The following is a 21,612-nucleotide window of genomic DNA, read 5'->3' on the forward strand; positions in this document are numbered from 1 at the left end:
TAATGGCTGAAAATTCCCCCAAACTGGCAAAAGATATAAACCTACAGATTCAAGAAATTAAATGATCCCAAATATGATAAATTCAAAGGTATCCACACCAAGATACAGCACAGTCAAATCCCTGAAAATTGAAGCCAAAGAAAATCTTGAAAGGACAGAAAGATCAATAAATTGGTTACCTAGAGAGGGAAACAAGTCTAATGACGGTGGATTTCTCATCAGAAAGCATACATGTCAGGAGGAAGTGGCATAATATTTTTCAGGTGCTAAATGAAAATAACTACCAACCCAAATTCTATATCCAGCAGAAATATACTTCATGAATGAAGGGAAAACACATGCTTTTTCACAGATGAAGGAAAAGTAATAGAATATGTCACCAGCGGACTTACCTTTAGAATGGCTAAAGGAAGTTCTCTAAGCAGAAAGGAAATGAGTTTTGTGGGGTTTTTTTGGAAACATTTAAAAAAAAATAGGACTCTTAGATCATCATCAGAAAGAAAGAACAGAAAGAGCAATAATAGAGGTAAATGCAATAGACTTTCCTTCGCCTCTTGAGTTTTCCAAATCATGTTTGATGGTTAAATCAGAAGTTTTAACACTAGGGGCGCCTGGGTGGCTCAGTCAGTTGGGCATTTGACTAAGGCTAAGGTCATGATCTCACTGTTCGTGAGTTCGAGCCCCGCATCAGGCTCTGTGCTGACAGCTCAGAGCCAGGAGCCTGCTTTGGATTCTGTGTCTCCCTCTTTCTCTGTTTGCTCCTGCTTGTGCTCTGTCTCTCAGTCTCTCAAAAATAAATAAGATTTAAAAAAAAAGTTTTAACACTATTGTGTTTCTCATGTACCTGGAGAAAATATCTGCAGTGATTACATTATAAGCAGGGAGGGTAAGGGGAGATAAAATATCTACAATTTGAACTGGTAATTAATCAATTAGTAAATGTAATTAGTAAATTAATTAGTAAAATGTAACACCAGTAGACTGATAAATTATGTATATATTATAATGTAATAGTGGGAGCAACCAATGAAATAGCTATACAAAGAGATACACTCACAAACACTAGAGATAAATAAAAATAGAGTTTTAAAAATATGTTCCAGCAAACCACAGAAAAGTGAAAAAAAAAGTCATTTATATAACATTCTTAAAATGATAAAATCATAAAGGAAAAAAAAGATAAGGTTGCTGTCTGCACTTAGCAAAGTATTAACATCAAGGCAGTTGAACTCGTAGAGGAAGGTTGCTCTGCCTGTCTCAAGGACTTGTCAGTGGGCTGTAAGTTGTAAGGAAATTTAATTTTTTCTTTTGCCTTTGTTTCCCACATCACCATGTATCATGCACCTTATGTCTTCTATAACCTTCATGTGACTTAGCTGCCTTATCTATAAAATGAGGATAAAGGGGCACCTGGTGGCTCAGTTGGTTAGGCGTCTGACTTCAGCTCAGGTCATGATGTCACAGTTCATGGGTTCGAGCCCTGCATCAGGCTCTGTACTGACAGCTCAGAGCCTGGAGCCTGCTTTGGATTCTGTGTCTCCCTCTCTATCTGCCCCTCCCCCCCCATTCTCTCTCTCTCAAAAATAAACATTAAAAAATTTAAAGATCATATTGACTTTATTCAATGATCCGTGAATCAGGTAGCATCCCATCTAACAAATAAAAAGGAGCTCCGAGGAGCAGTACAAAACAGAAAGCTTTTATAGGCAGAAGGAGAAAGAGAATGGATTATTTCAAGTAAGGTCAACTTCTTTTAGGGGCCAAAAAGTCTATCAGGTGGATTACCTCACTAGTACTGACCAGGAAATTCCAGACTGGCTGGTTAAGATTACAGTCTTGGGAGAGGCTCATCAGGTTTGGTTTGCTGACACAGGGCTTAGCACAGTGACTCAATTTGGGGATTGCTGGTCCTTTTTAACAATTACCGCCTTTTGATCAAACTCTCAGCTTAACTGAGAGATGTGATCAAAATTTAAGGGATTAGCACGACTCCTAGCTATCACTCAAAAGTTTTCAGTCTTTGTTGATCCTCTATGTGGTATTCACAGGTTGCAATGTTTTTGCTGAATCGTTGTGATATTCATAAGCAATGCCTTCTGGTTCACAATTTAAAAAAATTTTTTTTAATTTAATTTTTTTTTAACGTTTTATTTATTTTTGAGACAGGGAGAGACAGAGCATGAACGGGGGAAGGTCAGAGAGAGAGGGAGACACAGAATCGGAAACAAGCTCCAGGCTCTGAGCTGTCAGCACAGAGCCCGACGCGGGGCTCGAACTCAGGGACCGCGAGATCATGACCTGAGCCGAAGTCGGCCGCTTAACCGACTGAGCCACCCAGGCGCCACCCCCAAAAAAATTTTTTACATGTATTTATTTTTGAGAGACAGAGAGAGACAGAGCACAAGTGGGGGAGTGCCCGGGCAGAGAGAGAATGAGACACAGAATCCGAAGCAGGTTCCACGTTCCCAGCTGTCAGCACAGAGCCCGACACGGGGCTCAAACTCACAAACCATGAGATCATGACCTGAGCCGAAGTCGGACGCTCAACCGACTGAGCCACCCAGGTGCCTCTCTGCTTCGCAATTTTTAAGTTGGTCATTCTCTTTGTTCCTTTTCTGATGTTCCAGTCTTAGGGAGATCATTTGGTTGGTGGTTAGTGGCTGCAAACATAAATTTAGAGCTCTCAAGAGAAAACAATGCATTAGGGAGATTTCTATGATTATTATAAGCAGGATAATTCCCAATGTCTGGAGTACACTTCAAAGCCACGACCCCAAAAAATCAAAGAAGTCAAAGAAAGAATTCATTGAAGGAAACACTTATTTAAGCCAAGTGGTTTGCTCAGTGACCTTATGTAATTGAGTTTCAGCATCCTCAGAAGTGTTAATCCAGGTGTTGGCAGGTGATGTTGGCTATAGCACAGATACTTCTTTGCTCAACCCAAAGATAATTAAGGCTTATCCTATTATCAAGAACAGCTTTGGCCAGAGAGTCAAAGGATTTTTTGCTGGGCAACTACTGTTCTAGCAGCAGATTCTGCAATATTTTTGAGAGTTAAGGAGAAATTCCTGATCATAGCCTCATTTGTACTCACTACTAACCAGGGAAGTGGGCCCTGACAAAGGAAGCAAATCTTGAATCATGAATGCCTCCTCTGAGTCAGGCCTGGAAAGGTGACAGTCATGGAGGCCAATAAAATTTTAAGGGTCTATAGACCACACAGGCAGTTTTATTCTGGTTGCTATGTGTCCCTTTCTTTGCCTAGAACCTGGACACAAGTTTCCCTGGGCTTAGGGTTCTTAACCAGAGACAAGGAAATGTATGAGGGAATCACTAGCATCATGGACAGATTGGAATTCTTGATGACAAATCCAATAGTCTGAAAGATGTGGCCTGGGGGAATCAGATGATGGTGTTATCTTTCCAGGCCAGTGCCAGAGTAAAAGAAAGAAAGTGAAGAAGAAAGGGTTTCATGTTTAGTTAAAATATGAAGTCTTAACCGAGTTTCTTGGGCAGAATGAACACCAATGATAGCTACTTCTTTTCTTCTAAAAACTTTTTTTTAATGTTTATTTATTTTTGAGAGAAAGAGAGAGACAGAGTGAGACTTGGGGAGGGGCAGACAGGGAGGAAGACATAGAATCCAAAGCAGGTTGTAAGCTCTGAGCTGTCAGCACAGAGCCCAGCTAGGGGCTCGAACTCATGAGCTGTGAGATTGTGACCTGAGCCAAAGTCGGATGCTTAACCGACTGAGCCACCCAGGCACTGCCTACACAAATTCTTCATAGTTGACTTGTCCATCTCCATCAATATCTGCTTCCCTGATCATTTCACCTACTTCTTCATCTGTTAGTTTTTCTCCTAAGTTTGTCATGACATGACATAGTTCTGCCGCACTGATGTGACCATTGATATCCTTGTCAAAGACTCAGAATGCCTTCCGAATTTCTTCTTTACTATCTGATTCTTTCATTTTTCTAGCTGTCATAGTCAAAAACTCTGGGAACTCAATGGTGCCAACATTGTCCGCATCTACCTTGTTGATCATATCCTGCAATTCGTCTTCTGTTGGGTTCTGACCCAGTGACCTCACGACAGTTCCAAATTTCCTTGTTGTGACAGCGCCACCACCATCTTTGTCAAATAGGGAGAAAGCTTCCTTGAGCTCAGCAATCTGTTCTTCTGTCAGCTGATCAGCCATGGTGCAGGTGAAGGGAGGAAGAACAGAGGTCATGAGGGTGACTGCACCAGCGCAGGGGCTGTGATGGTGGGGGTGGCTCTACTGCTGCTGATGCTGCTGCTTCTGCCAAGGCACAGTGTGCTTAGGGCTGTGCGGCCACCAGACTGCAAGTGTCGGCCCCACACCTGCCGAGCTCCCAGCACCACGGCCTCATAGAAGCACTTTTTACCTTTTTATTATTTTTAAAATTAATTTATTTCTTTATTTATTTGGGGTGTGTGTGTGAAAGAGAGAGAGAGAGAGAGAAAGAGAGAGAGAGAGTGCTGGGGAGGGGCAGAGAGAGAGAGAGAGAGAGAGAGAAACCCAAGCAGGCTCCACACTGCCAAGGCAGAACCCTACTCAGGGCTTGAACCCATGAACTGTGAGATCATGACCTTAGCTGAAGCCAAGTTAGAGGCTTAACTGACTGAGCCACCCAGGTGCCCCTATGAGCACTTTTTAAGTCTGCTTTGTTGGAACTTTGTAAGCAGGGCACCGGGTCTATTTTTCCAAGGGGTTTTATTGGCTCTGTAAAGTCAGCTTTAGTTCCTTAAATCTGTCTGGCCACATCTGAATCTATGCACATCTATCTCAAATATACATTCCAATTAAAGCTTAGGAAATATAGCTAATATTTCCAATTGTATTCCTTTATAAGGACAATAAATTCTTATCAAATTTATGTAAATAAATAATAATTTTGCCACAAAAATAATACTGAAGAGTTTCTGAATTCAGGAGGGATCAGATATAGAGAAAAAAAATAAATGTTTCATCTTTGTTTACAATAGTACACTTTACCAAATTGCTGTCAGGGATAACTTAAAGTTTCCTCAAATCTGGAAAAACAAAACATTTAAAGAACCAGAGCTCTTTCAAACAATAAGTCATAAGAACTATAGTCATACTCCTCAGTTCACTCAATTCCACATTATTTATTCTTGTTCTGCTTGAATCCAGTGTTTTGTTTTGTTTTGTTTTGTTATTAGTTCTGGAAATTCTTATTCAGTTCAGCTTTATGATGGTAAAGTTATCAGAAATCTGTGTTTGCCAGAGTCCTTTCCATGAATCTTCTTGAAGACAAAGCACTTGGTACTTTTGCAAAATATCAGAGTAAAACAATAATTCTCTGTAAAAGACAAAAGACTTTAAAATATCCATTATTGAATATCTGATGAGAGTTCATTATAACGGAGTTGACAAGGAAATTTGCTTATTTTTGTAACACATAATATTTTATAATAATAACTGGAACTATGATCAATAACATATTACTAGGACATATCAGATTTCCAGGAGTTTCATGCAATTTTGGAACACTTACACCTGTTCTAAATAATAGTAATTCACAATAGACGTACTTCTGGTTTCATGGTGGAAGACTTTATTAATTATAAGGGAAAGAGAACATACGGAATTAAACAATTATAGTAAACATAAAGAGGGAGAGAAGTAGAGAGAAGAACAAAGAGGGCTTAATACATCAAATTAGGTTCTTACAACATGCAACCTTCTGGCTGTGGAAACCCCACGGTGAACAGCCTGGTTGGAGTCCCGATTGAGGGTCCTTGTGGAGTGCCCTCCCCTCAGGTGAGACTTCCAGCTAGCTATTCTTCTGAGGGCAATATATATACTACCTGGGTGTGATTTATGGTGAGTCATTGAGTCATTAAGTTTGTGCAGTTCCAAGAAAGTTGTTTTTTCCCTGTTTCTCTTACCGTATATCACAATCTTAGGAGCCTGGGTATCTGTATATTCCTCTTCCCTCCCTGGTCCATTCCAGGGGGCCAGCCTGATCTGTATAAAGTCCGTGAAGCACATTAATCCCTCTTGGCATCAGGAATAAAAGGGCCAGTTCTATCCTGAGACCAGAAACAGACTACAAGCCAACTAAGGCCCCCATGATTATATACGTGCAACTCTGGGCAGAAATGCATGACAAGTCACACAAACAATTTCTATACAGAACAGTACTATAGACCTATATAAATACAACAAAAAGAATGCTTAGTATTACTTCTTATTTGACAATGCTTCCCACATAAGTTAACATGTGAAATATGTCTAAATAGTTTAACATCTTCGTTTTTATAAGGGGAGAGAGCAAATCATTTTAGATGTTCCAGGTATCCACTAAAAAACTCCAAAGTTAGTTCAAAGTCAAAATGATTTCATTTAGAACTTGATGTTGGGAAGATTGTCAAAAATATCAAAAAGTTCAAATAGGATCATAGGTCACTGTTAAACAATATTTATTACCCATTTAACCATTTTGACAATTAAAGACTTCATTGGCAAATACAGAAGGTCAAATAGTTGCGTAATTTCTTATTAAGAGCAGACAAATAATCTAAGAAAACTTGTTCTTTCAGCAGATGAAAGAATATGAAGATTTAGTTTTATAGAAGTACACTATTGCTATTATACCTTATTTTTAAAATCCTTGTAACAAACTATGCAATCTTTTCCAGCTTGGCCACACATGAAATTCTGTTCTCAAAATTCTTTTTTCCATGAACTTTGTAAAATTTTGTCCTATGTTTTCTTCTTTCCCATTCTGAAATAACCAGCCTCTCTTTAGGACAAAATTATTTTCTTTTCTCTCAACAAAAATGCATTTCCATACCTTATACTTTCTTTTACTGAAACACACATCCTACTTTCCTTGCATACAGAGATATTTCCCTTATTTCTAGTGGTTTTAGCCACTCATATTAGAATTATTAATCCTTATAAACCTTAATTTCTGGGGGCGCCTGGGTGGCTCAGTCGGTTAAGCGGCTGACTTCAGCTCAGGTCATGATCTCGCGGTCCCTGAGTTCGAGCCCCGCGTCGGGCTCTGTGCTGACAGCTCAGAGCCCGGAGCCTGTTTCGGATTCTGTGTCTCCCCCTCTCTCTGACCCTCCCCCGTTCACGCTCTGTCTCTCTCTGTCTCCAAAATAAATAAACGTTAAAAAAAATTAAAAAAAAAACAAAACCTTAATATCTAGTGAAAATAAAGAAGTAAACAATTGTGAATTTTCTTTCGTGTTAACATTCTGTGGCTTTGCAAATCTGTTATTTATTTATTTATGTATTTATTTATTTTTGGCCTTAATTTATAAACACCTTTTATAATTTCTAGGAACATATAGTTTTTCATAGTAAATTTTTTGGTGGAGCACAATACATGTTTACTAATAGACACAAATATCTTCAGTTCTTCTGTGAAAGGAAGCAAAAAATAGATAAACTGATGTTCACTAATAAATGCTTTAGTATTTTATCATATTTGGAAATACATACAATGATCTAGATATTCAATAAATTTAACTTAATTCATCATTTAACTTAACTTAGCAAAACTTAAGGTTTCAAGTTACCAAAAAAATTTGGGAAAACTATTTTAAAAGTTCACTTAAAAACTCTTTATCCTACTAAAAACTTAATGAGACATTAGACAATATCATTTACCATCCCAAGCTGTTTTTCTTATTGACAAATTTTATAGGAGATAACCTGAACTCATTTGACCTTTAGCAAGCATAGGTAGAATAAAAGTTGTATGTCTGCATTATTTTTAATGTTGATAACTCTGAAGACATGTCTATTTTAATGAAATCAATAAACTTTAAGTTAGCTTTAATATTGAATATTTCCCCAGATCACATGAACTTGAAATTCACTTGGGTTAGTTCCTATTATATTTCTGAGAATTTAATCTATATAAGCACTTACCTTTAAGCCAACTAAATAGAGCTCTTTTATAAATTAATTTTGGTAATACCATCCAGAGGTAGAAAATTACCATACATCTACAGTATATATGTATAGATAGATAGATAGATAGATAGATAGATACATGTATATATAGATAGATACAGATAGATAGATAGATAGATAGATAGATACATACATACATACATACATACATACACACACACACACATAGAGAGAGAGAGAGAGAGAGAGAGAGAGAGAGAGTGAGAGAGATACAGAGACCTACAACTTTCATTTTAGAATTACTGCCATGAATCAACACAAAACTCACTAGGTATAAAAGAACTTGAAACAAGGTGGGTTTTTTTGTTTTGTTTTGTGTTAGTTTTGTAAAGATTTGTAAGGACAGTTGCTTTTAACGCCTCAAAGATTTGGGTTGCAACTTAAATCAGTTTCTGATTATGAGCTTCTCACTACAGAGCTACTTCATTCAAGTTATGTTGAAGAATTTGTGTAAGACTCTTTGAGACTTTTCCCCCAGTGTCCCAGTTGATTGCAAATGAAGCACTGACCCTTAGGCCATCATTTTGATGGTAGACCCTTAGATATGTGCAATGAGGGGGACCCAAGTGTTTTTAGGTGGATGGTTTTGGGTCTGTTCTATCTGTAAGGCCAATAGCTTAGTGGACTTTGGCCTACAGTCTTGTTCCAAAGTCCTTTCAAAGTGCTCAGCTGTGTCATGAGTTCACTCAAACTGGTAGCCTCCCATCCTATTTTCTGCTTTTTTATCAATCCACTAATCTCAGGAGATAATCCATTTACAAACAGAACAGCTAGAGCAGATGACCTCATTTATTGCATGGAACCTGGAATGCCACAGGAGGAGAGCTTCCAGATGGGTTTTAAAGTCTGCCACAGATTCATCTTCTTTTGTTTGCATGTTTAAATAATAGACAGATCGGGGCGCCTGGGTGGCGCAGTCGTTAAGCGTCCGACTTCAGCCAGGTCACAATCTCACGGTCTGTGAGTTCGAGCCCCGCGTCAGGCTCTGGGCTGATGGCTCAGAGCCTGGAGCCTGTTTCCTATTCTGTGTCTCCCTCTCTCTCTGCCCCTCCGCCGTTCGTGCTCTGTCTCTCTCTGTCCCCAAAATAAATAAACGTTGAAAAAAAAAATTTAAAAAAAATAATAAATAAATAATAGGCAGATCAATGTGGGCAGGGAAGACTCTAGGAATGACTTTTAAAGATTGGTTCTTATTTTACGAGCTTCTTCTGGTCCGTTAGGAGACTGTCTTGAAAGTCAAGGATCTCAGATATCATCCTTGGGTTTACACCATCCTGCTTCCCACATCCATTTCTTGGCTCCCCCAGGTCCTACTAGCATATGCAGAAGCTAATAAAGATCAGGAAGCCCAGTTTCATAGGCCCTAATAATGACTCTAAATGCCTCAGAAAACATTTGGAGATCCTCCCCGGGCTTAGGAAATTTTTTAACTATGGCCCTTAGTTTGGTATTTGACCAAGGAATAAAAGATATCTGAGGAGGATCTCCTATAACCTTGAGTAGTTTTATTATTAAAGGTAGCTGTTTAATAGTCTCTTCAGAGTGGAAAGTCAATTCAGACAAAGAGTTAATAAAGCATGAGTACTCAGGTAAAGAAGGATAAAGGAATGCAGTAGGAATCACGTAGGTCTTATTATTGTTTTAGGTACCTCTCGTGTTTTTAATTTTTCATTAGCCTTTTGTAACAAATCTTTTAATGAAGCTATTTTGGAATTCTGAAGCCTTTTAGAAGCTTCTGTATACTGATTAAAATTGGTATTCCAGGGGCGCCTGGGTGGCGCAGTCGGTTAAGCGTCCGACTTCAGCCAGGTCACGATCTCGCGGTCCGGGAGTTCGAGCCCCGCGTCGGGCTCTGGGCTGACAGCTCAGAGCCTGGAGCCTGTTTCCGATTCTGTGTCTCCCTCTCTCTCTGCCCCTCCCCCGTTCATGCTCTGTCTCTCTCTGTCCCAAAAATAAATAAATGTTGAAAAAAAAATTTAAAAAAAAAATTGGTATTCCATTCTCTTTGTTTAATTTGGGAACACATGCTTTCAACTGAACTTCCTTTTGTTTTTTTAATGTTGATTTTGAGAGAGAGAGAAAGAGAGAGAGCATGTGCATGCACAGGCATGAGTGGGGAAGGGCAGAAAGAGAGAGAGAAAGAGAGAATCCCAAGTAGCCTCCACACTTCAGTGCAGAGTCGATACAGAGCTCAATTTCACAAACTATGAGATAAACTGAGCAACCCAGGCACCCTCAACTGCATTTCTTAAATGAATGATCTTGTCTAACTAGAACATCCTCCATAATGGGCATTGCAATATGTACTGTTTTTAGTAAGATTTTGCCATTTTTGTAGATATTTATAGCTTTTGGGACTATATAGTTCTTAGACAAAATAAGCAGGTATGCTGGAAGGTGGTATACTTGATTCTTTGGACTTTAAGTATCTATCTATCTATCTATGCCTTTGGCTCTCTTGGATATAACACCTCATAAGGTTATGGCACTGGGCTAGAAACTGTGTGATGTTTTACAATGTACCTCATTGTATGTAAATTTTCTTGAGGCTAGTGGATAATCCAGTGTCAACCTAAGGCATTCCGTGACCAACTTATCCTAACACAGGAGTCTTCCAGTTAGGTGGCAAGTACTCTCACAGCTTTTAAGTACTTGATCTGTGCCTGCCAATATTGTGACTGCTTCTAAGATTCCCACTAGCAATAGCCTTTATCTACACAAAACAAGACAAACATGTGCACCTTAATATGGTGGTAATAACCAAGAGATGTTAATGCATTCTTGCTGATAGAAGGACCTTCCCACCTTGGAAGTTAGAACAGAGGAAGGATTAAACGAGCATACCTCAACAAATGGGCGCTGTGGATGGGGGGCTCCGCATGAACGGGTAACCATGAACTCCTATCAGCAGTTCCCACCTGGATCTTAGGAGAGAATCAAGGGCTGAGGGTTTCCATCAATTACATGATAATTGCACCCTGAACTACCAGCAGCTCCCAATGTGGAACTGACCAGAAAGCCAATTAGATCTTGATGCAAAAACAATAGAGCTCAGAACTGAGAGGAACTTACTCATGGCTATCAGAAACAGAGAGAAAGACAGAACTCAGAAGGATCTGTAGTACCATTCCTGTGTTTCTCATAGTCTCTGAATGCTACCAGACGTTGACTTTGGATTTCATCTCTGCCACCAAATCTGTTTTAAAAAAAATTCAATTGTATGAATTTAAAGATTTGACTGACCTATTTCGATGATTCATTGATTCATGAATTGGACAACATTCCATGTAGCAAATAGAAAGGAGCTCCAAGGAGCTTTACAAAATGGGAGGCTTTTATACGCAGAAGGAGAAAAAGAGTAGATTATTTCAGGCAAGGTCACATGATATTTCATTGTAGTTTTGATTTGTATTTCCCTGATGATGAGTGATGTTGAGCATCTTTTTATGTATCTGTTAGTCATCTGGATATCATCTTTGGAAAAATGCCTATTCATGTCTTCTGCCCATTTCTTAACTGGATTATTTGTTTTTTGGGTGTTGGGTTTGCTAAATTCTTTATAGATTTTTGGATACAACCCTTTATCAGATATGAAATATGACCTTTTTTTTTTGTGCAGAACACTTTCTTTCCCCCATACCTCCTCTCATGACTGTTTAAGACAAAGGTTAATATCTGTAATGTATTGAATTATATTAACTGTGTGCCAGAAAATCCAAAATAATCTTAGCATTAAAAAGTAGAAGTTGGGGCACCTGGATGGCTCAGTTGGTTGAGCATCCAACTTTAGCTCAGGTCATGATCTCAGAGTTCACGAATTCAAGTCCCACATTGGGCTCTCTGCAGTCAGTGTGGAGCCTGCGTCAGATCCTCTGTCTCCCTCTACCTCTGCCCCTTCCCTGTTCAGGAGCTCTCTCTCTCTCTCTCTCTCAAAAAATAAACATTTTTTTTTAAGTAGAAGGTTATTTCTCACATAAATGAATTCTAGATATTTGAGGTCTAATAGCTATGCCTTCTCTGTAATTACCAGGGGTTCAGGCTCCTAGTTTGTTAATATTTGGCGTCCATCTTGTGGTTAAAGATGGCTGCTCCAGTTTCAGCCATTATACTCAAATTCTAACCCACAGAAGAAAGAGGTGAAGAATGGTATGCCTCTTTTCTTTAAAACATTTCTCTGACTTGGCACACACCATTTCCCATTGGCCAGAATTTAGTCACATGGCCATGCCTGGTGTCATGGAACACTGGACAACGTAGTCTTTATTGTTGATGACCAAACACTAAGGAGATAACAGATATTGGAGGAAACAAGCAGTTCCTGCCACTGTGCTTCTCCTCTGTTCTCTCTTATATCATATATCCTCCTATCTTGCCCACTTCCAGGGTAAATGACTTGGCCTGATTTGCCCTGGACTTTGCTAATATTTGCACTGAAAGTTCTAGGTCCCAGGAACCACCTATCATTCCCCAGTCCACAGCCATGTATAAGCAAACTGGGATGATAGTCACCCTATGTCATCTCTGCCTTGGATCTTATTAAATCACAAGCTCCTTGAGGAATAGACCAGTGTCTGCTTTACTGTCACATTCTCAGTACCCAGCACAGTGCTCCACACATAGTATGCACTCAATAAATAGCAAATATTTACATTGTGCCTTTTATGTTCCAGAACTGTTCTAAGTTCTTTACATATGTATCATGAGTTGAATTGTGTCACTCACCTCCACCTAATTCCTGTGTTAAAGTCCCACTACCTCCAGAATGTGACCTTATTTGCTCACAGAGTAGCTACAGATATACTTATTTAAGATGAGGTCATACTGGTATAGGGTGAGCCTCTAATCCAATAAGACTGGTGTCCTTATAAAAAGGTGAAGTTCAGGGGCGCCTGGGTGGCTCAGTCGGTTAAGCGTCTGACTTCAGCTCAGGTCATGATCTTGCAGTTTGTGAGTTCGAGCCCTGCGTCAGGCTCTGTGCTGACAAGTTGGAGCCTGGAGCCTGCTTCGAATTCTATGTCTCCCTTTCTCTCCCTGCCCCTCCCTTGCTCATGCTCTGTCTCTGTCTCTGTCTCTGTCTCTGTCTCTCTCTCTCTGTCTGTCTCTCTCTCCCTCAAAAATAAATAAATAAACTTTTTACAAAAAGGTGAAAATTGGACACAGAGATATGTGTCCAATGCACACAGGGAGACCACCATGTAAAGACTAGAGTTATACAGCCACAAGCCAAGGAACTACATGAAGCATGGGGAGATGCCTGGAATAGATAGTTCCCTAGAACCTTCAGACAGGGTTCAGCCCTCCCAACACATTCATCTTGGACTTCTAGACTCCAGAACAGTGAGACAATAAATTTCTGTTGTCTAAGCCACTCAGTTTATGGTAGTTTATTATGGCAGCCTCAACAAATATTAACTCACTTTAATCCTCACAAGTCTCTTGTGAGATAGCCATTATTATTGTCCCTATTTTACAGAGGAGGAAACTGAGGCACACAACAATTAAGAAAACCAAAGAAATTGCCAAGGAAAAATAAAGTGAAAGATATGGACAAACTGAAAGAAAGGAGGGAGGAAGGAAAGAAGAAATTTTTGAGAAGTTAAAATGTAGACAGGAATAAAGACAATGAAGTGGTGAAGGAAAAGGATTGCAATTTCACTTGGCCGAAGGCTATTAGAAGCTCTAGGTCACTGTATATAAAGCACTAACATTTCTCTTTTTCAGATGTGTCAAGAATTTGAATAAAAATGTCCTTCTGTCAGGAAATGAACTCTCATTTTTGACACTTTCATGTATTTTATTATGTTTTGAACCTGAAGCTACAGCTCCTGAGAGCCCTGGTCTTGATTTTGCAATATAGGCTTCATTTTTATTTGAAGAGAGGGACTAATAATAATCGCTTGTTCCATGAATGTGACTTTGAGAGATTTGGATTTTATGCCCACATGCTTTATGGATTTGTTTTTGATGGATGCAATAGTACTTTAAAAAAAAAAAAAGTACTCTTCTTACTCTAGTTTCTTACTCTAGTTTCATACATACTTACACACACACATATGTATATGTATGTGTGTATATATACATGTATGCATGTGTGTATATATGTATATATATGTATGCATGTGTGTATGTACGTATAGAGGTATATGTACATGTATTCCCGTGAAGAAAGCCATAGCTGAAGTGCAAAGTTGGAGGCTGTACCCTATGAAGAGGGGGATTAACCCATAAAAATGCAGTATACACATTATATCAGAGATCTTTCTTTTGGCGGTGCTATGTCTCCAATCAGAAGAATATGTGGGTCTGGAAATGAGGGGATGGGAACAGGAGCGGCCTCACTTACCATCATTCCCAACAATCTACTGAGTTATGCTTCTTGGGCTCTATAGGATTAGAGGTACTGGTTGTCATTAGAGGCATGCTTTCACCAGAGGCTACAACAAGGGTCCAATTGAATTACAAACTATGACTATCATCTGGGCACTTTGAGCCCCTTGTGGCCAGAGGCCAGCAGGTGAGAATAGTGACCACTGTGGCAGGGAGAATTAACTCCGATCAACAGCGGGAGGTAAGGCTGAATTTACATAATGGGAACAGAGAGGCTTATGTTCAGAACTCAGATGACCCACTTGGTCATCTTCTTGGTTCTCCTTTGGTCAACTGTAATTGTGAACAGACAAGTGAAACAACCCCAGACTGAGAAGGATATGATTCCTAGGGGCTAAGACAACCTGATCATGAAAGGTTGGTAAGCCACCAAGACCAGCAGAGGTGGTAGCCGAGGGAAAGAGGGATCTAGAATGGATAGTGGAGAAGAGAGGCTAGGACAGCTAGTGCAGGCCCTAAGACCAAGTGCAGTGACGGTGGTTAACCTGAGCTACTCCTGCATGTGGATGGAGAAGTAGATTTGCATGGGACAAGGATTGAACCATGGCAGACACAGAGAGGTGCTGCTCCCTTCCAGAAAGCTCTTGCTGCCCACGTATGAAGAAGTGGTAAGCTGACAGCCTCTGGTTGGTAGCTTCTTCAGTGTCTGCCTCAGCTTCCAAGCAGCCTTAGCTAGTGACTGAGCAAGGGTCTGTTCATTTACATGCCTGGACCAGCAGAGGCTTTGTCAGGTCTGTGTAGTGGTTCCCTTTGTTCAGTATTTGTCTCCTTTCTCCTTTTCACAGATGTTCCTCTCAAATAAATTTCTTGCACCTCTAATTCTATTTCAGTGACTGATTGCAGAGGATCCCAAACCAGCACATGCTGCATGACAAACCACCACCAAACCTCAGCAACGTGAAACATTAAGCATGTCTTACTGCTTATGAGGTTACAGGCCAGCCGGGCAAGTTTTGGTCTGAGGTCACTTATGTGTTTGCAGTCAGCTGGTGCACAGATAGGCAGCTCTGCCGGTTGCAATTGGCTTCTGTCTCAGCTTTGGGGGTTGTTGGCTATGGGCTGGTCGAGGTGGCTTCCACTGGGACAACTGGTCTTTCCCTCACATAGCATCTTGTTCCCTGGTCCTCTCACCTCGGCTTGCTCACATGGTGGTAAAAGGCTCTCGAGAGAGCAAGCTGAAGCAAGCGGGGCCTCTTGAGGACGTGGAAGTCACACACTGTCATTTTTGCCATATTCTTTTGGCCAGAGCATATCTGAAAGCCGGCCCAACTTCATTGGGTAGGGAACCACATCTTGCTGAAGGGGATACAAAGTCACATTGTAAAGTATAGGAAGAGGGACACATAAAGAAATGGGGCCATTTCCACAAGCTATCTATCACTAGGAGAATGCACTAGAAAACAGAAACTATAGCTACCGCAGTTTACTACACTTTGCTTTTTAATTCTTTTAATATAAGGAAAAGCAGACAGAAAATGTGGAGAATACGGTTAACACTCACTAAATTTTTTTTTTTAACGTTTATTTATTTTTGAGACAGAGAGAGACAGAGCATGAATGGGGGAGGGTCAGAGAGAGGGAGACACAGAATCTGAAACAGGCTCCAGGCTCTGAGCTGTCAGCACAGATCCCGACGCGGGGCTCGAACTCACGGACCGCGAGATCATGAGTCGTTCACTCAACCAACTGAGCCACCCAGGCACCCCCAGTTAACACTCATTAAATCACCATCATACTTTAATGAATCTTAAAATTCTGTCATAGTTGGTTCGGATATTTTAAGAAACAAACTTTGAAGATACTATATACCTCTGTCCATCCTTGCTTTTTCTTTTTTGAGGTCTTCCGCTATAAATTTTAAATTCCAAATACTTACTTTTTATTTAAGTTAAAGGCCTTGAGACTCATGCCTTCTGGTGACTCAGCAGGAAAAATGAATTATGAAAAGGAATTCTATTCATTCAGTCATTAAACAAACATTTATTATGTCTTCTATTGGCCAAGCACTGTGCTACATATGTATTGATATAGTATATTCTTACTTTTTGGTAGCATTCTATTCAATACACCGTTTTGTTACAGGCTATATATCTAAAGTGAGAAGTAAAGAACATTTCCTTTATAATTGGGGCTCTTTTTCAATACCTTTTACAAAAAAAAAAAAATTAATACCTTAAAGCTTTGATGGTGAATCGTGTTAAGTCTGTAAATTTGCATTCCAAGTTTCTTAACATTTTCCCTCTATGGGTTTGGCTCTTGTGTCACTTGGGTGAGTAGAATGTTTCGGCATGTTTATTTAGTTGCTAGCTGGCCACGCCTTTGGTTTTCTTTTATATGATTAAATTGTTATTACTTGTAACTCCCATCTGGTTTCTCTACTTTAAAATGATGACTTCAGAGTGCAGTGCTCTCACTGGTCCTTATTTTCTGTGCTTTTATGGTGATATATATATATTTATATTTATACATAGACATTTAAATAACAGCCTTATTGACATAAAATTTACATATCATAAAATTTATCCCTTAGTACATTCACAGAGTTGTGCAACCATTGGCACTATCTGATTTTATGGTATTATCCTGACCTCAAAAAGAAATCCTGTACCTATTAGCTGCAACTCCCCTTTCTCCTCTGCCCTCGCAGCTCTGATCTACTTTCTGTCTCTATGGCTTAACCTACTGTGGACATTTCATGTAAACAGAATAATACATCACAGCAGTCTTTTGTCTCTGTCTTCTTTAACCTAGCACAATGTTTTCGAGGTTCATCCATGTTGTAGCATGTAGCAGTACTTCATTCATTTTTATGGCTAAATAATACTGCATTGTATGGGTATTCCACATTTTCTTTGTCCATTCACTAATTGATGAATATTTAGTTGTATTCACTTTTGGGCTATTATGAAGAACGCCACTATGAGCATTCATGAACAATATTTTGTATGGATGTGTTTTCATTTCTTTGGGGCATATACCTACAAATAGAATTGCTACATTAAGTGGTAGCCCTAGGGGCACCTGGGCAGCTCAGTAGGTTACGCATCTGATTTTGGCTCAGGTCATAATCTCGTGGTTTGTGAGTTCAAGCTCCACATTGGGCTGTCTGCTGTCGGCACAGAGCCTCTGTCTCCCTCTCTCTGCTCCTCCCTCACATGCACGAGCGCACACATTTTTTTTCTCTCTCTCTCTCTCAAAGGTAAATAAACACTTAAAAAAAGGTAACTCTATGTTTAACTTTTTGAGGAACTGCCAATTTGTTTTTGAAAGTGGCTGCACCATTTTACATTCCTGCCACCTATGTATGAGGGTTGTAATATCTCCACATTCTTATCAACACTTATTATTATCTATATTTTTATCTTAGCCATCCTAGGAGGTGTGAAGTAATGTTTCATCAAGATTTTGACTTACAATTCCCTAATTACTATTGACGTTGAACATCTTTCATGTTCTTATTGGCCATTTGTGTATCTTCTTTGGAGTATATCCATCTTTAAATTGAGCTAATTTTTAAAAACTGTTTGAGTTGTAAGTTTTTATATATTCTTTTTTAAAATGTTTATTTATTTTTGAAAGAGAGAGGGAGGGAGGGAGGTGTGAATGGGGGAGGGGCAGAGAGAGGGAGACACAGAATCGAAGCAGGCTCCAGGCTCTGAGCTGTCAGCACAGAGCCTGATGCAGGGCTTGAACCCATGAACCCCAAGATCATGACCTGAGCTGAAGTCAGATGCTTAACTGACTGAGCTACCTAGGTACCCCTAGTTCTTTATATATTCTGAATATAAGAATATATTTCCTTTCCGTTGTAATATAATTCTTTTCTGTTGAATTACCTTGGCACCCTTATCTCAGATCATATCTTTACTATAGAATTTACCAAATTTTGCCTTGTTTTGTAGTCAACTGGATGAATCTTTATCTGTCATTGGGGAATAGGGAATATGTTTTGTTCATTTAAAATGAGAAAACCGGGGTGCTTGGCTGGCTCAGTTGGTGGAGCATGTGATTTCTCCATCTCAGGGCCATGAGTTTGGCCCCATGTTGAGCATGGAGCCTATTCTAAAAAAATGGTTAAGGGGTAGCTGGGTGGCTCAGTCGGTTGGGTGGCCGACTTCCGGCTCAGGTCATGATCTCACAGCTTGTGAGTTCTAGCCCCGCGTGGGGCTCTGTGCTGATGGCTCAGCGCCTGGAGCCTGCTTCAGATTCTGTGTCTCCCTCTCTCTCTGCTCCTCCCCCATGCACACCCTGTCTCTCTCAAAAATAAATAAACATTAAAAAAAATGATTAAGAGAGTAAATTTTATGTTAAAAAATAAAAATAAATAAAATGACAACACCTGTATGAAAAAACTTACCATAGGGCCTGAAAGTAAATATTTCTTTCTCTCTTTTGAGTCTCCCCAGAGCACTTAGTGTGGTATTTGGCACACGCTGGCTCTCACAAATGTTTGCTGGATGTCAAGTGCACTCTGAAAGAAGGATGTGGGTTCCTGAGGGTCTGATTGGATGGGAGATCCAGAACACATTCAGGCCTTTTCAAACTAAGAATCTGAGTCACATCAGAGACTGACTCCCAAGAGTTTAGTGAAGCTGTATTGTTGTCAGAGTAGGGGCCTCCAAGTGATTCTTAATCCTTGAAGGTAAGTGAGAAGCAGGCTTTCACTCAAAGTGAACCCAAACACTGACAACAACCCGACAGGCCCAGAAATTTTTTTTTTCCTAGTTTAATTTCAAATTCTTAAGGTGTCTACTTATTTAACTGCTTATGCAATAATAAAATTTTTACTTGTGGATTTGACCTCAATTCCACGAAATCGATTGTGGTTCTTATCAGCCTAAAAGCAGATTTTCTCAGGCAGCAACAACTACTATTGAAAAGGCAAAGAAAGAGACAGCGCTCAGCTATGGCAAGCAATTCTATTTTCAGTGACCCTTTTCTCCCTTTCTTTTTCTCTCTCACATGCTGAACATCACAAACTCTCACAATCTCTCAGAAATAGAGCAAGAGGCTGGAGATAAAGCCCTGTTTATTCCACCAGGGAGTTTCCTACCAGTTCATGTCGAGGCAACGTACCTGCTTGTCGCTTGGGTTTCTTTTTCTGAGATTCCAGGATCTGCCCCTCTCTTTGAAAATGTGTGTACGTGCAAGTCCTGAACCTAAGATGTGTACTATACAGAGATACACACAATACGTTTCTTACACAGTTCTTTTCATCTTTCAAAAACGTTCACAGGGGTAGGTCTGGCAGCTAAGTGCTTCAAATTAGTTTCTGACTCCAGCACCAGTGCTCCTGACACCTCACCAAATCACCTCCCAACAAATAATCAGGTACATGGCTCTTAAAGCCATTTTCTTCCAGGGATTGTGGTCACTTCCCAACTCTAAGATAACTAGAATCCAGTGAGGCTGGGATTAAAAAAAAAAAATCTTTTAAATTAGGCTCTATATTTTAGAGCAGTTTTAGGTTTATAGCAAAATTGAGCTGAAGACTGAGATTTCACTCCCCTAGGCACAGCCTCCCTCATCATCAACATCCCCAGAGAGAGATCCATTTGTTACAATTGAGGAACCTACACTGACACATCATAATCACCCAAAGCCCACGGTTTACATCGGGATTCACTGGGTGTTGCACGCGTATGAGTTTGGACAAATATATTGATATGTATTCACCATTACAATATCATACAGAATCATTTCACTGCCCTAAAAATCCTCTGTGTTCTGGAGAGGCTCCATTTAAAAAGGTGAAAAGAGAGGAAAAGAAAAAAGCGTGCAGCTCATAGGCTTGAGAGTTTGCTCAAGCAAAACTTGTTCCCGAGTTCAGGGCTCCCAGCGGACCGGTCTCTCCACGTCCAGCCCCGGGAAGGTTCTTCTTCTGTTGTTGTTGTTGTGGCTGCTGCTGTTGTTGTTGTTGTTGTTGAAGGTTCTTCTTCTGTTGTTGTTGTTGTTGTTGTTCTTCTTCTTCTTCCTCCTCCTCCTCCTCCGCCGCCTCCGCCTCTCCCTCCTCCCCCTCCTCGCCCTCCCCCTCCCCCTACTTTGTTTAAGTGTCTAGCAAATGGGTTTCCTGTTGACACCGGGATGTTGTGAAAAGGCAGGAAGAGGCCACGCCACCTCCTCTTTTCCCCTTCCTATCCTATTTATGTATTTTGTACACGTTTGTTTTGGTCGAGCAGGCGGTTCCAGCGTGTGGCTATGGGGCGGTCCCAGAGGCGGTAACCCCTCCCCGAGGAGGCGAGGCCCGGCCACAACCCGCCCCATCCCGGCTCCAACTCTGCGGGGCGGGGAAGGGAAGGAGGAAGGGGGAAGAGAGTGGGAGAGAGAAAGCTGGGAGAAGGAAGCCGCCGGTGCGCCGCGAGGAGGCGGGGAAACCGGCTGGAGCTCGGCCGCTCCCCCGCGGGCTGCAGGTGGAGTCCGCAGAGGTGGTAGCCGCCGCCGCCGCCGCCTCCCCCGGGGCCCGAGGGCGCTGGCGTGCAGCGCCGGGTGCTCGCGGACCCAGCACCAAGGCCCACGGCTCGCTCGCCGTTCCGGGGCTGCGTCTCCGCGCCTCGTCCATGGCTGAGGGCCGGCGGCGGGAGGACGAGGAGGAAGAGCTGCGCGAGCGCCGCGAGCTCGGGGGCCCGCGCCGCGCCCGGGGCCGTGCGCTGTCCGGCCACTCGGCCGCAGGTGAGGGGCGCGGGGAGCGCGAGGGGGCGCGGAGTAGCGGGGGACGGGCGCCCCGGGGCCGCGCGGGTCCTGCCCGGGACTGCGGCGGCTCCCTCACCCGCCCGGTTGGGGCGGGCTCCTTTAACTGCGCGGCGAGACGCAGGGAGAGTAGTGTGGCTTTTCCATCCTCATCCTCACTTGCGGGCCGAGCCCGAGGAAATTCAAACTGATCTCTCTACCTGCTAGTGGTCCCGGAGCCGAAACTACAGGTGTTTCGTACGCAGTAAATCAGGAGCTCCTGATTTTGGGCCCGGGTGATTACTTATCTCTAGATGAGTCAGAAGCCGGCGAAGAATTCTCTGGGTCTGGCAGTCTCGGGGGACGACACCCCTCCCGTCGGGTTTGCCTGCGCTGCGGCTACCTGGTCGAACCACGTGCTGATAGTCTGGGCTGGTTTCCTGTCTCCTGAACTTCGGACCTTTGATTATTCCCTACCCCCCACCGCCCGAGCTCACCATAATCTCTATAGCATTTGCTTTTGAGTTTTTAGGTGAGCCCCCAACCAGTCCAGGAGGTAGCCTGCCAAAAGGCAGTTC

At 41.4% G+C, this 21,612-nt stretch overlaps 1 protein-coding gene and 1 pseudogene across 1 annotated transcript in view; one reads left to right on the top strand and one right to left on the bottom strand.

Annotated features, from left to right (window-relative positions):
• Positions 1 to 3,769: 3,769 nt before the first annotated feature.
• LOC121024888 (calmodulin-alpha-like) lies at positions 3,770 to 4,287 on the bottom strand (annotated as a pseudogene).
• A 16,273-nt stretch (positions 4,288 to 20,560) lies between these two features.
• SH3D19 (SH3 domain containing 19) overlaps positions 20,561 to 21,612 on the top strand; it is a 188,667-nt gene continuing 187,615 nt past the window's right edge. Inside the window, 1 exon segment of the mRNA XM_040472491.1 lies at positions 20,561 to 21,037. Coding sequence (XP_040328425.1) covers positions 20,926 to 21,037 — 112 coding nt within the window. The 5' untranslated portion in view covers positions 20,561 to 20,925.

Source organism: Herpailurus yagouaroundi, unplaced genomic scaffold (assembly GCF_014898765.1).
Source record: "Herpailurus yagouaroundi ecotype Mexico unplaced genomic scaffold, PumYag 28, whole genome shotgun sequence".
Lineage (NCBI taxonomy): Eukaryota > Metazoa > Chordata > Mammalia > Carnivora > Felidae > Herpailurus > Herpailurus yagouaroundi.